The sequence below is a fragment of the Tripterygium wilfordii genome, chromosome 2 (genome assembly GCF_013401445.1).
Source record: "Tripterygium wilfordii isolate XIE 37 chromosome 2, ASM1340144v1, whole genome shotgun sequence".
NCBI lineage: Eukaryota > Viridiplantae > Streptophyta > Magnoliopsida > Celastrales > Celastraceae > Tripterygium > Tripterygium wilfordii.
In genome coordinates, this window is record NC_052233.1 from 2,530,033 (window position 1) to 2,552,507 (window position 22,475).

A 22,475-nucleotide genomic window follows, 5' to 3' on the forward strand; every position below is an offset into this window, starting at 1 on the left:
TTCTCTCAAGCTTCCAACGTCTATATGCTCTATGGTGGAGATTTGTTTGCTCAAATCATCAATGACCAAGATTAGGAGCTGCAATGGATGGTAGAGATCAACTCTTGAAGTTTGATCCAATGGCTGCAAGCATAGGAGAGAATTGCCTTTAAAAGAGGATCTTCCCTTTCATACAACTTGGAGAAGCAAATTGAAAATTATCCTTGAGAGAAACCTCTTGCTATCAAGTTCATCAATCATCAAGCTTTCTTGCTATTTGCTACAACAATCTTCTCCAATACAAGCCTCTACAATCAAGGACTTCTCACTACTCTTGCTTTTGCAAAAGGGAAGTTCCTATATCCTTTAGGCTTTGTTTACTTACAATCTAAAACCTCTCTTGTTCTTAAAATCCTATCTTTGAGAGTGTTGCTGTAATCTTGAGAGTTCCACACCAAATACCTTTGAGGTAACCTGTGAGAACCTTGGCTGAAAATCCCATTGAGAAATTCCCTTTGTTAGGGGAAATTGTAAACATTGAAGTTTGAGGGAGTTCTTAGAAACCCTTGGTGTAAGGAGTTTTGTGGGTCTCTTAAAACCACACCTTAGTGGATTTCTTTGTTTACTTGTTTATATTTACTACTTGTTTCAAACTGCAGGATTTTCAAAACCCTAATCTGTCCGAGATTAGCAGACTGCCTTAAACTTTGAATTTTGATCTGAAATTTTGATATGTGTTTATTAAGGTGTTGTGACATTGCATATAAAATTTCGTTGCATTTCGACATCATTTGATAGGTAAAATCTGAGTTGAAAAATCTGTGTGCAGTGTGTTGCTTGAAAATCTGTTTTGTGCAATTCTTGATTATTTGATATTTGGTCATTCACTATATTGTATCACATCTTGCATTGGATTGAATATTGATTAGGAAAATCATTAGAGTCCAAATTTGTGTGCTACTTGTTAATTGCCATTAATTTGTTTAAATTGAAAAAGGGATTCCAATTGGAATTTGGGGACACAATTCACCTCCCCTTCTTGTGTTAAACTCGATCCGTCACTTTGGTACCACTAAAATCAAAGGTAAGGATGAAGTTATTCTAGAATTCACAAGTGGTGAGACTTTAACCCTTGTCAATGTGTGCCATGTTCCTTCCATTAGGAAGAATCTTGTTTCTGGTAGTTTACATAGCAAGCATGGTTTCAAGCTTGTATTTGAGTTCGACAAGTTTGTCTTTTCTAAGGGTGATGTCTTTGTGGGAAAGGGTTATTTGTATGAGGGGATGTTTAATCTTAATATTAATAAGAATATTGTTTCTCTTTATATGGTTGATTCATTATTTTTATGGCATAATCGATTAGGGCATATAAATGTTACTAAATTAAATAGTATGGCTAACATGGAATTAATTCCTACATGCACTAGTTATATGAATGAAAAGTGTAGTATTTGTATGAAAACAAAAATGACAAGAAAGCCTTTTTTTAAAGTTAATAGAATATCTACTTTACTTGAATTATTGTATAGTGATGTATATGATTTACATGGCAATCCTTGATAGGAATAGTATGTTAAAGGCCATTATTTTATGTAATATTCAAAATCGATTTATTTATTTGAATAAAATATATTTAGCATTTAAAATGAGAAAAGGCATATTGGCATCAGTGTCTTTTATTCTATATGGTATATGAATTGGTGTGTAGAGTCTAAGCTTACACACGGAAGATCAATTCATAAGTTCCTATCTAAAATAAGTAAGCGATCATGGCTAAGACAGAATTGGACAAACCGTCGGCTTGGCTGTGGTATAGTATTTAAGTATACCTATCTTGGTTACGGAGAGCGGCAAAACTTGAACTTACTATACCAGTACACTTGGAGTGTATTGATCAGGACTACGGGTGAGTCAATTTTCCTAGTCTGACTATATGGAAAATTGTACACTTACACAAACGTTATAGAATTGTTCATATTCTTAATTTATTAAAGATTATTGGTACATGTGCATTTAATGTACGGAACTTTCATTTACTAAAGGGTGAGGTCTTTTTGTACAGGCCAACAAACACCAAGTGAGTTGGGCCACCACATTAATTGTACGATGGAAAATAATCTGTTAATAAAATTCACGTCCAATTATGGATTGATGATACCCTCTTGAGAATGCTTATAGGATTTGAGATTGTGTCAAAACCCTGCAGGTGGATTTTAATTAATCCGACACATTCAAATAAGTTAAGCGGTGAGATCAAGAAAATATTTAAAGATGTCAATTAAATATTATATGTCAGTGGCATATTTAATTGACGGATATCTATAACTTAACGTGAGGAATTTATGAACAAGTATAACAAAAGGCTCAGATTTAATTTGAGATAAAACGGGGAGTGCAATTATAATATTTTAGTGGAATATATTATAATTTATGAATTATAATTATGTCCATGGGTTTGGGCTGATAATTAAATTCATAGGAAGCCCATGTTTTATTTTTCCTAGTTGGTCCCCACTGTAGCCCAAAGGCCCAATACTAGAAGATACAGGAAAACCAAAACGGACCGGAATTAGGAGAGGGAGAGGCTTAGGGGCCGGCCCACCTAGGGAGAAAACCCTAGGTGTGGCCAAACCCTATAAATACACACATAGTGTGTGTTTTGTTAAAAAAAAGTTTTGAGACACCATTTGGCCTCTCTACTCTCTAATCGTTTCCACTAGTTTTGGTTTGTGTTCTTCAGGTTCTTGGAGAAAAGAGACCACCCTCTCAATCCAAGTTTGGGAATTGGTGCATACGGTGGAAGATCCGCAGGTTTGAGCTTAGTATCAAACTCGCTGACTCCATCCTTCGTTCCTGATTATTAGAGATCAAATCAGAGAGATCTCAAGGTATATAATCTACTTGCAATTAATTGATATATGGTTTATGCTATGGTGATTAGTATTTGATAAGAAATTTTTGAAACTTGTCTAGCTATCGTTTATGCCTATGAGGTCCTTATATGCTTCCGCTGCGTTGCACGTTTCCTACAATCCTATAAGAGGTGTGTAAAAAAAAGTTGTTACATTTATTGATGATTTTTTCATATATTGCTATGTTTATTTAATGCATACGAAAGATGAAATCCCTGAAAAATTTAAGATTTTTAAGGCAAAAGTTGAGAATCAACTTGACACTAAAATAAAATGTATAAAGTCGGATAAAGGAGGTGAATATCAATTCCCTTCTTATTGTGAATCAATTGGATTGATTCATGAGACTTCCATAGCTCATAACCCACAACAAAATGGTCTAGCCGAAAGGAAAATTTTCGAAAAATAGGACTTTGGTTGAAGTGGTTAATGCCATGTTATCTAATTCGGGACTAAATAATGGCTATTGGGGGAAGCTTTATTAACGGCTTGTCATATTTTAAACAAGGTCCCATTAAAAAGGACTACTACAATCCCTTATGAGCTACGGAAGAAAAGAAAGCCAAATTTAAAATATCTAAAGGTGTTGAACAACTAATTCCACACATATTCCATATGGAACCAAGACAATCCTATTGGATTGCAAGTCTGAAACAATAATAAGAACATCCCCTTCTAAAATGAAATCTTGAAAATGGATAGCGATATCAAGTTCAATGTCAAAAAGAACGCATGCCGCTTCAGAAAATAAGCTTCCTCCCGCCATTGGAATATTCTTATAACTTGAGGCTAAGATTCTGCCCAAGGAATCTCTAATAAGAGCCCCTACTCCAGCTTTGAAATATGAAGGAGAACAGGCAACATCCACATTTACTATCAGCCCGCAAATGGGGGATGGAGCCAGCGACCGATGATAGGTTGACAAGCAATGTAGGAAGCCTTGCTAACGGTAAGATCATATTTGAGCATTGTGACCTTAAGAAAACACTTGAGAGATCGGAAATATTATGATCATTATGTACCAACTTGTTCCTCGCAAGCCAAATAAAATAGTACAGTCTGAAGCAATCTTCAAGAGTTTCTTTAGTAAGAGAGATAGCCATTTGAGCGACACAGGAAAGAGGGGAGAGAGCCAAACCAACCATATACGAACCAATCCTAGATATAATTAAGTTATACATCAATTTATACAATGATTTACTTATACATCAGATAACAAAATTATACTATGCCATGCAAACGAAGGCTTATAGTACAAAAATTAATTGCTTAAATCTATTGGAACATAACTTATGAATTTTGTCCTAGGTGTTAATTAATTAGTCCTATTAAATATTTGAATTATTTTAAAGATATAAAAGAAAAAAAAAAGAGACTTATTAAAAGGGGAAAAAAAAACTAAGATTTAGAGATAGTTTCTCGGAAATCAAAGATGAGAGGGTTTGCCAAAATTTCATGTCCTTCCAATACTCTGTTAGATTTAGAACCCTCACTCAACTTGAACTCTAAAAACTCTCTTTTCCTAATCACTGCCAACTATCTTCCCCCCCTGTTTTTTAATCCAAGACCAATTACACGTGTCACCAAGGGACAGTGAAACGTCATCAAGCCTACGTTTCAAAACTAGAACGGACCTTACCTTTACCTTATTCGTTCTGCTTTGTGGGCTCCACAACCCAACTATAATTTCAATTAAGCCCGGTTGGAATCCGGTCCATCACGAAATTCCCAAAGTTAATCCCTAATAATTTATATTATTCGAAATACTCTGTCTACTTGATAATTCTCTTAAACAAATAGTATATTGACTTGTATAAATTATTAAATAGAAATTCACGAAACCCACGGAATTCAATTGAGAGGCGCAATGGAGGGAGGCGTTGGTGCAGCAGGAGGAGGAGCACAGTACAATCCACGCACAGTGGAAGACGTTTTTAGGGATTTCAATGGCCGCCGAGCCGGCTTGATCAAGGCTCTCACCACCGGTACTCTCCAATTTCGTTGCTTATTGTTTTGAATTTCCTGGCGTGGACTTGTATGGGGTTCTCAGGTTTCGTTTTCTGCCGTTAATTTAGAGGAACTTTGTTTTTTCGAATATCGATTTTAACCGTTTTCGGCTTTGAAGTTGTGCCGTGGAGGAGATCAATTGTGTCGAATGTCAGTTTCTGCCTTTATTTCTGAAACTACTTTTGTAGATTTTGCTACTTCTTTCGGTGTCCCCTTTTTTTTGCTGTTTGTTATTTCTTTTGTGATTCTTTAATGTTTTATTTTCAGAATTGCTTCTGTAGAGTATATGCTGGAGGGCTTTAGCGGTTTTACTATAAATATTTTTGTTTTCTGCTCCTAAATGTGCTCCCCTTTGTTATTTCCCTCTTGTTATATGATTATTCCGGCATTTTTTCTAGGGTTCTTGAGAAACCTTTAGGATGATGGGTATAGAGATTTGTCGTAATTTCTCCCACAGGGGCGGGGACATGCAAGATCTACGCAAACCTTATCCCCACATAATTTGTGGCGAGGCTATTTCAGAACACTTGACCTCTATGTTACACCCTTGCAATGTACAATAGTATGTGTATCATGGAGTGATTTTTGGCTAAAGTCATTTTCTTTTTTTCATTTTGTTTCTCCTCCCCTAATGTTTTCTTCAAATAAAATAGAGCAAAATTCATATATGGGTTATCTAAGTGTAAGTCTTGTTTTCAAAATAAGAGTTCCTTGAGTATGTGGCTTGTTGTTGCAGATGTTGAAGACTTTTATCAGCAGTGTGATCCAGGTGAGATTTACTTTCTGCTTAGACCGATAAATTGCTTTATATATTGTTTTTACTGACTTTTCTTTTATCGTTTATTGATGTATGAAATACATCATTCCTTGAGTTCCTTAAGGAATATTGACATTTTGGCTTTATATATCTTCTGACTGTTTCTTGAAAAATGTATGTTGTTTTTTTTGTGAGTTATCATTTGTCTCATTGATTTATGGCATACATTCTGGTAGAAACATTACGAACAAATCAGGGCATGAAGTGACTTTTCTTTTTTTGGCGTTTGGCTTTGTATTAGATTTAGTAATTGGATTTTGGTTGGAGCTACCATAGTTTTGCAATGCGTATGTTGTCATAGGTTCCCACATCATCAATAGAGATGTGCCCTGCGTACCACCAACAAAGCCCCCAACCCCACAATATATATATATATATATACAGGTTTTCTCTGATACGGGAACAAAGAACGGGACTAATTTACGGGACTATTTTATTGGCCGTTAGATTAATCAAATGGCACACGTTTTTCTTTTATTTTTTTTCCTTCTGGCTCACTTCTCTCTCATATGACAGTCCCTCTCTCATCAAACCCTCTCTCCACTTTTTGTTTCCTTCTGTCTCGCTTCTCTCTCTCCACTAACAGTCCCTCTCTCATCAAACACTCTCTCTACAACCTGCAATATATTGATGGCTTGAACTTGTAATATATTGATGGTTTTATAATGTAATCACTTGAACTTGAAATCAGTTGAATACGTACATGCCCTTATCATATGAATCTTTCTTATTTTGATATAAAAACATACTTCTCTCAAATGTAAGGCTTTTGCAATAACAGATTAATCTTGCTGGTATATATTTTGGGTTACAAAACAGGTTGGAAAACCATAAATGTAGATGTCAACAACACAATCAACCTCTCCAAAGCCAATTATCCAGCAACAAAACAAAAGGATTCCCTAACAACAATCTCCTGCAGGAATAAACCAAATATCTTTTAAATTAGGTACAAATTGAAGAGGGGAAGAATTTATACTATCCTATTTCGGTACAAACAGATAAAGAAAAATTTATACTCTTCCATTTATACACTTTCGATTCCGGCGATTGGGTCATCTGGATAGCTCGATTTGGTCTCCATGATAGAGAGAAATCGCAACTGAGGAGTTGTGATAGGGCCTCTGGGTTGTTCCCTTCTCAAGTCGACCTTATCTTCGACCCAAATCAATCGGAATCGCGAAATGGAGAAATCTGACCCAAATTGACCTAAACTGCATATCACTGTTCGTGTTCAAGAGCTGCTCAATCTTTGCGTATCATAGTTCCAGCGTTTATCTTGATTTTTCAGTATAGCTTCGATTTCTCCGGTGTGCACAAATCAAGGGATGCTCAGGTAGAGAGAGTGTTTGATGAGAGAGGGACTGTTAGAGGAGAGAGAGAAGTGAGACAGAAGGAAACAAAAAGTAGAGAGAGGGTTTGATGAGAGAGGGACTGTCAGAGGAGAGAGAAGTGAGACTAAAGGAAAAGAAATAAAAGAAAAATGTGTTCCGTGTGATTAATCTAACGGTCAATAAAATAGTCCCGTAAATTGGTCCCGTTTTTTGGTCCCGTATCAGAGAAAACCTGAAAATGACGACAAAGGTAAACTAGTGTCGAACATTTGTTTCTTGGTCTTCGAAGCAAATGGATAAAAAAATCTGCTCTTACGGTTTGACCCGTTTCGCTGGCTACCTTATGATTCAACTTTTCTGTAGTATTTTTCTTGTTTCAGTGTTTTGTTTTTTATTCATTCTCTAAGCTTTGCTTACTTGCATGGCATATTAAAATTCCGTATACTAAAATTTATTTTTGAATTTTTTACCAAATATATTGATCAACGAGAAGACATTAATATTGTATCCCCATAACCGCAAGTAGCAGTGGAAGAGGTCTATCACGTCCATCATTAACAAACTATTGCCAGTATGCCAATTTCAAAAGGTGTAACCATATATCCTTTCATGGCATAGAACTTAGCTTCTTTCCCTTAAAAGTAGTTCTTTTTTTTTCTCTCTTTCCACTTGACCCCAAAAAGAGACTATTACTAATATAATGGCATTTGCTGTGTTTTCTGTTTTGCTAATTGACTCACATAAATACTTTTTAAACTTCTTCTTCGTCAACCAAGTTCAACCGCCTAAGAAAAGTCTCACGATTGTAGTAGCCATGAAGTGTGTAAAAACCCACTTACAATGTGAAGGGGTGTGTCTTGTAGTTTCCTCTTCACACTGTTAACACCCATTTGCAAAATGAACTTCCCTTCTTAAGATTGTTAACACTTATGATTCTTTCCTAATAAGCCTTCGTAGCAAGGAAAGTTATGTTGTTGGGATTCTTTTCTTCCTTTGGCTTTCCATGGGTAATCATTCGTTCCAACTCTATCGGAGGAGTTAGAAGAGCCAAATAATTCTCTTTTATGTCAAAAATTTGTGAACTTCACATTTTATCCATATCTGAAAAGGCATTAAATCACCAAATTAATCTACAGGGAATGAGAGCCCGATATAATGGTGGTATGAATCACCTTGGAGGTTGTGTATTATTTCATCACTCTAGACTTTTTGACTTCAATGTCATGGATGGTTGTTGACTGAAATCTACTATTAGAGTTACATAGAACTTAAAGAAATGGATGATTTCTACGCTCAAAGGGTAGCAGGTGTTTATTACCTGTCACTGAAGAATTAAGGAAGATGATGGTTTTCGAAAAGGCGTTTTAATACTAGAGTTAGGTGAAAGGCTCAATTGGGTGAAAGATTGATCTGTAGATGGTTTTTGGGAACAGCTATATGGCTTCTTTTTTTGTGCAATGTACAGTAGAATGAGAGACAAAAAGAATCTAGGGAGCATGCCAGAGAACAGTCCCCCATGAATTCAAGAGATTCATTTATATGCATTTGCTGCTTGATAAACCTAGACAAGGTAGCCTAGTGGTGAGGGAATGGAACTCGACAACCAGTCATAAACTTGGACCCCTTGGATTTGAGTCTAACCTATGCATCTTGGATTTAAAATGACTTGTTGTTTCTGAGTGGCAGCTAGTATCCGGGGTTTACTTTGTTAAGTCGGGTTCAATTTTGTCCCACCTTGGAGAGGTTCCATATTTTGACAAAAACATTTATTGGCTGCTTGACGGTTCCAATTCCACTTTGTCTAATGTTCTTAAATAGAAATTAGTCTGTCTATAAACTTTTGGCAAGACCAAGGTAAAATATTGGTGCGAAGAGACATTCTTGGATGTATTAAATATGAAAGTGATAGGCTAATGCTTGGCAATCAAAATGAAGCCATGTAAACATACGAATTAAACTTAAAGTAAAACCATAACGATCAGAACATACAAGGTAACGTCCCAAGTGGGTCCCATGTAATGACCTTTTTTTGTTCGGTCTTGTCTCTAAAACCTAAACTGTTTATTGTCTAGCCTCATGGAGTGTGGATGGTGATCATTGTAAACCCATCTACACTTACCAAGTGTCATGAGCACAAGCTGAAAAGAGTCCAAATTTTCTTTTGGGTTGTGGTTTTCAGATTTATTAATTTGGCAGTTCCAATGTTCAGACTTTTTAATTTCAGATTTCCAGTTCTTTTTCTGCTAAAGTTAGGCATATGGTGTCTTGGAGAAGATAGTTATGTCTGAACTATTAATTGCTTCAAATTGAAATTCCTTCTCTCTGGATTTTGCTCTCTTCTCTAGTTCTGTTCTCTCTCTATGTGTGTGCGTGTGTGTGTGTTTTTCTACCCTTCAATTCACTGTGCTGAAATTACTGGTGACTCTTTTGCCATAGTACTTCCTGGCACTTTCAGGTCTTCAGTATGCCTTTGTTGTTTTTACTTTTTAATTATGTACGTTTTTTTTTTGTGACAGCATTAATGTTTGTATCTTCATGATTTCCATAATTCCATCTGCCCTTTGCGTCTAGACAAATTGAACCTGAGAAGAAGCATTTAATGTCATTGCCTTTACATAATTATTTTCTACCTGTGAACCCTTTTGTTGGTCTATTTTTACTATATTTGGGGGTATGTTTTGTAATTTGCAGAGAAGGAGAATCTGTGTTTGTATGGCTTTCCTAGTGAACAATGGGAAGTCAATTTGCCCGCTGAAGAAGTTCCTCCTGAGCTCCCGGAGCCTGCATTGGGTATCAACTTCGCTAGAGATGGGATGCAAGAGAAGGACTGGTTATCTTTAGTTGCTGTGCATGGCGATGCATGGTTGCTTGCTGTGGCTTTCTATTTTGGAGCCAGATTTGGATTCGATAAGGCTGACAGGTATTCATAATTTTTCTGTTGAATGCTTCTTCCATATTCCAGCTTGGTATTTCCTCTCATGCATACATCCTCTTATGTCAGTGGTTAATCTGGAGGAAGTCAGAGGAAATCCTTCCCGATTCATCTTCAAACTTGTTTGGTTGCCTCTTTCATTCCAAAAAAAAAAAAAAACAACTTATTTGGTTGCCTCATTATGTTGATGTCATTGTTCATGTTAGTTTTGAATTCAAAATTTATTTTCTTGGTGTGTTGCTGACATGTTGATTTCCTTTCTGATTTTTTTTCCAAATCTTTCTAACCAAACTGGCTTGGTTCCTTTGGTCAAATTGTGACTGCTGTCTGTTTAGTTGATTGATCACGGTCACTATCAATTGAATTACATATAATAATTTCTTCTTTGTTTTGTGGGCTTGATGCAGTTGACATATATTCCTATTCTGGGTAATTTAAAAACACACTGTTGAACTCTGGTGAATTGTGTCACAACAAGTGATGCTTCATCTTCTGATAATTATGTGGACTTAGTCTTGAAGACAGTTAATCAAAGTCATACAAGCATGGATTGCATAGATTTCCGAGTGTAGTTTCTATTTATGAAGAGATCGGTTGTGTCCTCAAGTGGTTAAATATATATTTGAAACTTCTTGCTCATCTAATTTTTGTATAGTAGTTCTCTTTAACTGCCTGAATATGATGCTCTGCACTTAGAATGTGTTGGTCCTGATGCAGGAAGCGATTATTTACAATGATAAATGAACTCCCAACAATTTTTGAAGTTGTGACTGGTAGCGCAAAGAAACAATCAAAGGAAAAGTCATCTGTCTCAAATCACAGCAGCAGCAAATCCAAGTCAAATTCTAAAGTGGTAAAAGAGGACTTTCTGTACTCGAGTTAGCAATATTATTTTGTTTAGTTTCATTAAAGCAAATATTCTGTGATTTTCAAATGTCAAGACTTTGGTATCTCTTTCCTATTATATAATATTTGCTTTTTAAACTCTGTTAATTATAAATCCAACTCACCTGATGGTGGAAATGGAAAATTATGTCATTTCTATGACTGGGCTGCACTAGTACGTGATTAAGGATATTTATTTTATTAAGAAATAGCCATAAAATAACTTACAATCTTCAGATGACCTCAAACTTTCTCGATGATGTTTGTACTTCGTATTTGAAGTAGCCAAGTAGGTTTGTTTTCTAGTGTTGTAAAGGTAGCATAATTAAGCAATGATGTATTTGCTTTTCCAAGTATGACTTTGCCTTTGTTTTTGCTTAGGAATACATCCATTTATTCTCTTTAATCCTAACTGAATGGTCTACTTTTGTTCTATGGGTTATATAAACACAGAAGACATCTGAATCTCAAGCAAAGTATGTAAAAGCATTGCAGCCAAAGGATGAAGACGAGGGCTTTGACGAGGAAGACGAGGATGAACATGGAGAGACATCATGCGGGGCTTGTGGTGAGAGCTATGGGGCAGATGAATTCTGGATATGCTGTGACATATGTGAGAAGTGGTTCCATGGCAAGTGTGTGAAGATCACCCCTGCTAGGGCTGAGCATATCAAGCAATACAAGTGCCCATCGTGCAGCAGCAACAAGAGAGGTCGCAGTTAATATGGCCAAGGGATGTTCTCTTCCTTTGTAGACTTCTTTAGTGGACTGTTATGTTGGGCATGTTAAACTTTCCTAGAACAATTTTTAGCGCAACATGCAAACGGTTGCTTTTAGTACACTAGACCTCAGTTTTCTGCGTGCTTAGTTTTAGTTCTGTGAAGATGTTACTTGTCTTGAGCTAGAAATGTTTAGCTGTTGTCTCTTCTAACTTTTTATCAGAATCAAATTGACGGCCTTTTCCCTTCCGCGTCATGAAGTTATACCTTTTAATTTGTTGGCATTAACTTAATTGAGGCAGTTTTGGTTGTAGGCTAGGTATGATCTGGTTAGCCAAATTTATAAGATTTGCTGGTCTAAGACTCTAGCTTCTTGATTGAGTTTTTGTTGGTGAATGCTGAGGTATATTTCCCAAGAATGGGATCAAAATCAAGTTGGCATGTCCCAGTTGCTGGCTCATTAGAGGAAACTTTGAAGTTATCCAAAATGGATGTTCATCCTAACCATCAACAAATCAGAATTTTCTTGTTCTTACCAGCTTCTTCTGTTTATTGCCCAAACGAAACTAGTGTCGAAATAAGCAATAAAAGCTCAGGTGCAAGGTAAGATGTTAAAAGTGAAAATTATTTATTTATTTATAAGAAAAAACCTGCAAGCACTTGACATGGATTAACATACTTAGCTGCCCAGGCTAACAAGAAACAAACAAAAATTATAAAAACAGATAAGAGATTGTTCATGGTGTCAAAACCTCTTGATTCTTGCTTGAGAGCCCGTTTGAGGAACTCTCGGGTTGTGATCATTGTTGTTGCAGACATTGACATGACAGCACATCTCGGCCACAATATAATAAGTCAATCAACCTTTTGTTGTTGTAGACAACAAATCCTTCGATTTGGGGATTGTAGGAAGATCAACGGAATGCCTTTGAATAACTGAGAGATCTAAAGATCGGAGATTTTCTATAACTTTGGACTAGGCTGCAACTCAGTGGCTCTGCAACTGCATGAGGGAGTTTCGACAACAAGGGCCAAATCTCCTCGGCTTCATAGTCATAAATCAGGAGATAGAAAATGGATTTTTTTGTCTCAATCAAACCAAAAGGGAAAACTATGATCTATTGAGGAAATCGCCGGTAAAAGGACTTGGAAGATCCTCTCCCCGAGGGCCCAAATTGTTTAGGTTGGAAGCAAATGGAAGACTCAATCTTGGATTTGGCTTCTTCGGTTATGATGGTGGCACAAAGAATTGATAAATCTTTGATAAAGGAGCCTCAGAAGGTGGGGTTGTCCAAGTTGTGGGCACTGTTGGCAAAGTGAATTCTCTGGCCAACTTTAGAAAACACAAATACCTTGTCAAAACATGATTCTTGCACGATCGAAAAAATATAGCAGTGGTAAGGGGAACAATGGCTATATTTTCTCTGGAAAAGGCACTAACAAGGGTAAAGGTAAAGCTGTCATGACGGGATTCAAAATTCAAAACAAATCTATGAATGGGCCAGCTCAAGGAGTTCTTGAAAAACACTTCCAAGCCCACAAAAAACTTTGGAAGGCTAAATCTGATAATAATGGCCCCAGTAACACTCTTAAGCCCACCAACACTGGCCCTAGTCATAGCCCAGCCCAAGAAGACCTCTAAATCTCCAGAAGCTACTTCGTCCCTCTTTGTGATATCGACCACGAAGGCCATAACTGTGAGGTTGGGGAGAACACTCTAATAGAGGTGGAAAGGAGTGAGAATGATCTGGTTTATGATTTGGAAGGGGCTAGTGAGGGTTTATATGATGATTTTTCAATGGAGGATGTCCAAAGAAATTCTTCATGTACTTTGCTAGTGGATGACTAAAATTCTTTCTATAGCTGTAACGTCCCGACCCAGGATGCGTTACTTTTGGTATCCTCTTAATCAATCTCCTAATCTCCAAATTAATTCAATCATTAGATCACCCAAAAATTTCGACAGCATCTCCACATAATACGGAGGATGCCAACCTGGAGTAACACGCAGTAATTTCACAAATATATTCTCAACCTAGGCAAGGCCTCCGGCCATCTAACAATTCATATCACAATTTAAATTCTCAATTCTAAGCAGGGCCTCAGACCACCTAACATTCATAGCATCAATCAATTCTCACATCTAAGCAGGGCCTCAGGCCACCTAACAGTCACACATAATTTCTCCACACAACAACATATATAATTCAACATCCAGCCCAAATAGCAATCCAGCATACATAAGAAATCGTCAGGACATGAAGTCCACAAACCCGGTTCGGGAGTCCCGATCACACGGAGTACCCTCCCTACTGTCCATCCCATCATCGAATAGGGATATCACACAATATCTCAACTAAGAAACATAGATACGACAAAATAGTAATAACATATATCAAATTTAGAACTAGCAGTCCTATCACTCTCCAGGGGTCCATCCATGTCACGCACCCTCCTCTAGATCCGCGACCGTGGTACCAGAACTAGACTCACCTACGAGGAGGGAATAGGAGAAAGAAAAGGGTGAGCGAAAGGCCCAGTAGGGAATAATAAAGAGTAAGTGAATAATATAAGGCTGAAATATTAAAGAAAGGCACAAATGCAACAATATGATAGCTAACATCATGTACACCAAACACAAATAGATAACCACACCATACGAGATCCTAACTTGGCCTACCGGCATCCCTACACATATTGGGACCCTGAACAGCCCAACGGCATCATCGCATGGTGTTTCAAGCACATATGGAATCCTGATTCGGCCCACCGGCATTCCCATAGTCATGGGAACCCTGAACAGCCCAATGACATTCCACATTTCACATCAATCACAACTAGGAGATATCCAGGTCCATACCTGACATCTTCCATGCAATTTCAATGCATGTCCAACATGGTTATGCAATAGGGTAAACCTACAACCTACATATATACATATACTACTATATGATGCATGTTCAAGAGTAATTCATGCTCAATGGAAGATTGAACACGTAAGGTATGTAATATAATTCAAATCATATAATAAAGATATCACAAAGTGGGGTTATTCTCCCTCAGGCACAAATTAAGGTGAGAACGCATCATAATGAACAATGGGGAAGGATAAATATTCTCAATAGGAATACACATTCAAGAGAATAACAAAGGGTGGAATTTCCCTACCTCGAACTCCAAAAATTGGCTATGTAAATCAATACTCAACCTTGACTTTTCCCGGCCTCAACCAACCTATTATTCGATAAACCCATCCTCCAATCAATATACAAACAACTTCAATTGCACATATCTAACACAAATTAATCCAATAAATCAAGAACTCATTACCTTCTCTTACCCAAAACTTCCCAAATTCTTGAACTTTACCTACTCAAGCTTGCTACTCCAATCCACAATAGAATCTAGCAATACAACCATAAACAAGTCTAAATCAACCTATTAGATCATTAATTTCATCTAATTTAAAGAATTTCCCCCAAATCTACAAAACCTATGAAACCCTAGAATCTCAAATCACCCAATCTTTAAATACTAGCTTTTAGGTTTAAGAAACTTACCAAGGTTGTAGAAACAAGTAGAGGGAAGGGATTCAAGCTTCCTTTAGGCCTCAAATGATGTAGGAACCCATGGATTTGAGTTTGGGTTCAAACCTTGAAAGATTAGAACAAAGAGAGGAATTTAAGAATATGTAAGCTAGAGAGAGAAGTTAGGAATCCAACTTGAAACAACTTGAAAGAGAGTAATCTTACCTTGGTTGATGATCTTATATTGATGGGAGGGAGGAAATTTGAGAGAAAATGAGGTTTAGGGTTTGTTTTGGTCGGTTATTTTGAAAGAAACCCGAAAATGGGTGTTTAAAACAACTTCTCGGGTGAAAAATTTAAGCAGGTGTCCGGAAACCTATGCTAAAAATTCACCTGTATCAGTTTTTTCTATATCTGTCCGGACGGCTTTTAAAAACTGTCCGGACGGTTACCCCTGTAGTAAAAAATTTCAGTTTTAAAACCACTCGTACACCCCCCAAATCACTCGGTATTAATTTCTAATGATTATATATATATATATATATATATATATATATATATATATATATACTCAACACGTGTTTATCATACCTAATTTCTAAAAGAAATGAAGTTCGCGGTATTACAATAGCCGTGTGAAGGAGACGTTCACTTCTTTGACCCCTACAATCGACCAGATAGTTCCTTTTGATGATTCTTGCTCGTCTCCTATGCCTTTGGCTATTGACACTTCAAATTGCAGAGAAACTGGTAACGATTCAGAGGTGTATTACATCCAAAACGCTTATTTCAGTACCAAATGGCTTGTGCAGAAGTTCTCGCAAATGAAAAAAACCCTTGACATTTCTTGCTATGGTATGGAGAAGGAGGCCTATGTCTTTTTGATGGAATTAGAGAAGCGGAGAAAGAAAGACCAAGAGAGGAAACTGTCGAACCAACTGGCTAGTCCAAGGAAAGTCCTCGATAAGAAGAGAGAATTGAAAAGGCTTGAATGCTTCATCAAATATGAAAAGAATCCTACAAAAAGGGGAGCTGGATTAGAAGGCAGCAAGGGGTAGTAATTTTCTATGTCTACCAAAAGTATCAGTTATAATGTTAGGGGGCTCAATGACCATGTTAAAAGGGCTTCAATTAAGCACTTTCTCAATCATTGGAAGTGTTAGGTACTTTGTCTCCAAGAAACCAAAGTTGAGGTTTTCAATTTGGCTCCGTACCAACAAGTGGGTCAACAAGTGGTGTTGCTATTCTCTGGAGAAGTAATAATGTAAACCTTCAAAGACATCACATAGGAAATTTTCTATCTCTGCTATTTTTACTTATGCTTTTGATAATTTTTGTTGGGCTTTTACTGGTGTTTATGGTCCGACTACTAACATCAGTCATAGTGTTCTTTGGGATGAGATTTCTCAATTTAGAACCACTTGGCAAGGTCCTTGGGTTATTGGTGGGGATTTCAATGATGTGGTCTACACTCATGAGAGATTAGGAGGAGACAACAAAGACTCTTATCAGAATGAGGACTTTTCAGCAACTTATCTTCAACCATAGTTTGAGGAATCCTTCTTTTTTTAATGGTGATTTCACCTGGTCGAATATGAGATCTAATGCTTCTCTTTCTAGGCTGGACATATTCCTGTTCTCTTTGGATTGGGAAGACCACTTTGGTTGCATCAAGCAATCTCTTCTTCCCATACCTCTCTCCGATCATCATCCATCAGTCTTGAATGTTGTACCGTTAAATGGGGTCTTGCGCCTTTTCGATTTCAAAATTTTTGGCTTCAGAACCAGAATCTTGAGGAGTTCATTAGAGAGTGGTGGTCCTCTTGCCAACCCATTGGTTTCCTAGTTTTTAGCTAGCGGCAAAGCTTAAATTCATCAAGGCAAAACTCAAACTGTGGAATCAGAGCACTCATGGCAACATCGGTCTTTAAATTGACTCTTTGATTAGTGAGATTGAGGGCCTTGACATTGCTGAACAACAACTTGGGGATCTCATTGAGTTTTATAGAGCTAAAAGTGAATCCAATACAAGTTAGCTTTCAAGACTTTTACGGTTGAAGGAGCTTTTCTGGAAGCAAAAATCTAGAATCCAATGGTTGCAGACTAGAGATAAGAATACTAAGTTCTTTCACAAAATGGCCACAACCCATAGGAATCGAAATCACATCAAATCTCTTCGTGTGAATGGTGTTACTGTGGAGAATGAAAGTGCCATTAAATTTGGTATTACTGAGTTTTACGAAAATCTGTTTCATGAAAATGTTAGTTGAAGACCTTCCATAGATGAGCTTCCTTTGGAAAAAATTAGTGAGGATGATGCGTCTTGGTTGGAGAGACCTTTTGATAAAGATGAAGTAAAGGCTGCCCTGGATGATTGCAATGGGGAGAAGTCCCTAGGCCCCGATGGGTTACCATGGAGTTTTTCAAGAAGTTTTGATATATTATGAAAGCTGATGTTCTTTTATTCTTCTTTGAATTCCACAACAATGCAGAATTTTTCGAGGTCTTAAATACTACCTTCATCACCTTAATTATTAAAGATTATCGTCCCATTAGCCTTCTGGGCAGCGTTTATTAATGGTTGGCTAAAGTGTTCACCAGAGGGCTTAGAAAGGTCATAGGCAAGGTCAATAACCCAACTCAGCATGCTTATGTGGAGGGTAGACAAATTCTTGACGCATCCTTAATCGTGAACGACCTGGTGGGCTTCTGCTCAAAAGCAAAAAGTGCTGGTCGGATGTGCAAGTTGGATATGGAAAAAGCTTTTGACAACCTGAATTGGGAGTTTCTACTCAAAGTGATGGAGTAGAAAGGCTTCAAGCATAAATGACTCTCTTGGATAAGGAAATGCAATGCTTCGGCCTCCTTTGCTGTTTTAGTGAATAGAGCTGCTTGTAATTTTTTCAGATCTTCAAAAGGTGTCAGACAAGGAAATCCGCTCTCCTCTTTCCTTTTTATTCTTGCCATGGATATTTTAAGTGTGATGCTTGATAGGGCGGTGACCCATGGTTTCTTAGAGGGGGCAAAGATAAGCAATAACAATGGTGAACCTACTCTATACTGACGATACTTTGGTCTTTTGTGGAGCCAGTGAGGACCAAATTCTCAACCTTAGAGTAATTCTTTTGGGTTTTGAGATTGTTTATGGTCTCAAAGTTAACCTTGGAAAAAGTAATATAATTCCTATTGGTTCAGTCACTAATACCGAGGATCTTGCTGCCATCTTGGGTTGTGGTGCCATTAATCTCCCTACTCAGTATCTTGGTCTTACTTTGGGTGCCAAATTTAAAGACTCAAGCATTTGGGAACCAATAATAGGAAATTTTGATTAAAAGCTTGCTGGTTGGAAAGGAAACCTCTTGTTCAAAGCGGGTAGATTGACTTTAATCAAAAGTACCCTTACAAGTCTTCCAATATATCTAATGCCCCTTTTTCCTATGTCGGCTCATGTGGTAAAAAGAATTGATGATATCAATGTAGATTCCTCTGGTGAGACACCATTGAGCATAGAAGATTTCACTTGATTAAGTGGGAAACTATAAAACTTCTTAGGGATAATGGAGGCTTGCGAATTCTCTCCTTGGCTGTTTTGAACAAAGCCCTACTGAGAAAGTGGTTTTGGAGGTTCTGTATCGGTAGAAATCAGTTGTGGAGGCAGGTTGTTGCCATTAAATATGGTCTTTCCAGTAGGGGCTGGATCTCTAATATGCCGGGTGGTGTACATGGTACTGGACTTTGGAAGAACATTATGAAAGGTTGGTCTTATTGGTTTGCTCATACTTGTTTCAAAGCTGGTCACGAGGACTCCATTAGTTTTTGGGAGGATCGTTGGATAGCGAATTCCCTCTTAAAATAGCTCTTCCCTGACATTTTCAATTTGACTATCAACAAGGAAGCAACTGTCAAAGAGTCACTCATTTTATCTGACACTGGCTATAGCTGGGATATCAATTTCATTAGAAACATTCAAGATTGGGAAATGGACACATTGGTGAATTAGCTTCAGAGTTAATACCAGGGTGTGGAAGACAAACTATGCTGGCGGCTTACAAATGACTATTGCTTTACTATTTGTTCTTACTACAAGTATCTTATCTTAGCAAAGCTTCACCTTGGGGACTCTAGCTTCTCTTGGCCTTGTGTTTGGAAGCGCTAGGCTCCTCCAAAAGTGAGTTTCTTTTGTTGGTAAGTGGTTTGGGGTAAATTCTCACTTTAGATAACCTGCAGAAAAAGGGATTTCATATGATTAATCGGTGTATCCTTTGCAGGGAAAATTCTGAATCCATCGATCATCTCTTGTTGCATTGTATCTAGTCCCGAAACATATGGAATATCTTTTGCAAGCTTTCTGGGCTGGTTTGGGTTCCTAAGAGCAGTGTCAGGGCTGAGCTATTAGCTTGGAGCAATTTGTCCACCCTTAATACAAAGAAGAAGAATTTGCAATTGGTTCCTATGGCCATTCTTTGGTGCTTATGGAATGAAAGGAATAGGAGGACCTTTGACGACAATATAAAATCTTTTGTTAATGTTGTTACTGCAACAGCCTTCTTGAGGCTATTTCTATTGCCTCCTCGTAATTGGATGCACTTTCTTGGTGCCTTTGAATAAAATTACTTTGATATGAATATCTCTTGATTTATTCTATGTAATATTCATTGTAATTATCCCTTCATTACCATGATTTAGTTTCCATGTGTGGTAAGGAAACTCTTCACATGTACATGTATATATGATTGACTCATATCATCAATACAATTACATAAGATTCATACGAACCATTGAATTCTTCAGTAAGTTGTTAGGAAAAACATTTATAAAAAATAAAAGACATTGGTTTCAACTCACATATCAAGCGAATCTATTTTGAGACACACTCTCATAGGCTGAATGCGTGGTAATTGGTTTATGTTGAAAAAGAGATATCATTGTGCTAGAGTTTTATCATGTAAGAGGAAGCATAATATTACAGTACGGTGAGTTCCTCATTTATATACAACTTAAAAGCTTATATTTTTTTGGAGTCATCATTTGCCCATACGACATATGAATGTGTTAGAGATTTATCATGTACGACTACTACTATTACAGTGCAATGGATGAGTTCTTAATTTATATACAATGCTTAAAAGCTTATATTTCTTTTTGAGTCATCTCCATGTGCAGGCTCTCTAATTGTCTCAACGTGTTAGAGATGTGCTCGTGTTAGAGATGTGCTAGAGATTTACCATGTAAGGCGAATCTTAATATTATAATCTTCCCCATTTATATACGTATGATATTCAAAATGTTTAAATTTATACCTCAGTTTCCATTTGTTTGTTCTGCCAATCCTTCTGGTTTATTTGTGCAAAAACTCTCTCTCTCATATACGACTGATTGTTCAGGATGAGTGGATATTATACCCTACCGCCACTCCTATCCCTCCTTCAACCACCACCATAGCCACTACCACCGCCAGCGCCATATCCCCCACCACCACCACCACCACCACCACCTTACTCCTACCTTTACCCTCTACCACCTCCGTCTACCTATCCACAACACTACTATGGACATCACCTCCCATACCCCACCTTCCAATACCCTTTACTTTACCAACAACCACTTCACAACCCTTACTTTTATCATCATACCTTCCCTCAGCCTCCACCACCTCCACCTGCCCTACCATTCCCACCACCTTTGTAACACCTGCCCTCACCACAACAGATTTCACCGACACCCCACACCACAAATACCTCTGTCACCACCTATACAACCCTTATCACCTCCACCACCACCACCACCACAACCACTCCCACAACATCTTCCACAAAAGCCATCACTACCAACCCAGCCTAACTCTAACCAATGGTGGTCGTCCCTCTTCCCCCATTGTGTCGATGTAGATGAAGACACCTCCTAAGGCCAACAACTCAAGACTGATAATTGGCCGGGACATTTGTTGCGGAGCAATCAAGGGTCAGTAAAGAGACTTGTTGTTGTAGACAACAAATCCTTCGATTTGGAGATTGTAGGAAGATCAACGGACTGACTTCGAATAATTGAGAAATCTAAAGGTCGGATATTTTCTATAACAATAGACCATGCTGTAACTCAGTGGCTCTGCAACTGCATGAGGGAGTTTCTACAGCAAAGGCCAAATCTCCTCGGCTTCATAATTATAGATCAAGAGATAGAAAATGGATTTTTCTGTCTCAATCAAACCAAAGTGGAAAACTATGGTCTATTGAGGAAATCTCGGGTAAAAGGACTTGGAAGATCCTCATCCCTGAGGGCCCAAATGGTTTAGGTTGGAAGCAAATGGAAGACTCAATCTTGGATTTGGCTTCTTCGGTTATGATGGTGACACAAAGAATTGATAAATCTTTGATGAAGGAGCCTCAGAAGGTGGGGTTGTCCAAGTTGTGGTCACTGCTAGCAAAGTGAATTCTCTGCCAACTTTAGAAAACACAAATACCTTGTTGGAAAATGATTCTTGAACAATCTGAAAAGATAGCAGTGGTAAGGGGAACGATGACTCTGTTTTCTTTGAAAAAGTCACTGACAAGGGTAAAGGTAAAGTTTCCATGACGTACCACGAGATTCAAAATTCAAAACAAATTTATGAATGGGCCAGCCCGAGGAGTTCTTGAAAAACACTTCCAAGCCCACAAAAAAACTCTACAAAGCTAAATCTGATAATAGTAGCCCCAGTAACACTCTTAAGCCCACCAACGCTGGCCGTAGTCATAGCCCAACCCAAGAAAACCTCCAAATCTCCAGAAGTTACTTTGTCCCTCTTTGTGATATTGACCACGAAGGCCACAACGGTGAGGTTGGGAAGAACGCTCTAATAGAGGTGGAAAGGAGTTAGAATGAGTTGGTTTATGATTTAGAAGGGGCTAGTGAGGGTTTATATGATGATTTTTCAATGGAGGATGTCCAAAGAAATCCTTCATGTACTTCATTAGTGGATGACTAAAATTCTTTCTATGGTTGTGCGGAGGAGATGTTCACTTCTTTGACCCTTACAATCGACTAGATAGTTTCTTTTGATGATTCTTGCTCGTCTCTTTTGCCTTTAACTATTGACACTTCAAACTATAGAGAAATAGGTAACGATTCAGAGGCGTATTACATCCAAAACGCTGATTTCAATACCAAATGGCTTGTGCAGAAGTTCTGGCAAATGAAAAAAACCCCTTGACATTTCCTGCTATGGTAATGGAGAAGGAGGCCTATGTCTTTTTGATGGAATTAGAGAAGCGGAGAAAGAAAGACCAGGAGAGGAAATTGTCAGACCAACTGGCTAGTCCAAGGAAAGTCCTCGATAAGAACATAGAATTGAAAAGGCTTGAATACTTTATTTAATATGGAAAGA

At 37.7% G+C, this 22,475-nt stretch overlaps 1 protein-coding gene across 2 annotated transcripts; it reads left to right on the forward strand.

Annotated features, from left to right (window-relative positions):
* The first annotated feature begins 4,713 nt into the window (after positions 1–4,713).
* On the forward strand, positions 4,714–11,841 carry LOC119981024 (PHD finger protein ALFIN-LIKE 4-like). 2 transcript variants are annotated; one of them, XM_038823983.1, is made up of 5 exons: positions 4,714–4,876; positions 5,635–5,667; positions 9,741–9,969; positions 10,699–10,834; positions 11,323–11,841. In XM_038823983.1, exons 1-5 carry the CDS (start codon positions 4,759–4,761, stop codon positions 11,587–11,589), a joined length of 783 nt encoding a protein of 260 aa, XP_038679911.1. In that variant the 5' UTR covers positions 4,714–4,758; the 3' UTR covers positions 11,590–11,841. The 2 variants fall into 2 exon arrangements, with proteins under 2 accessions (XP_038679911.1, XP_038679902.1); XM_038823974.1 differs by having other exon boundaries at positions 4,718–4,876; positions 11,320–11,841.
* Positions 11,842–22,475: the final 10,634 nt, after the last annotated feature.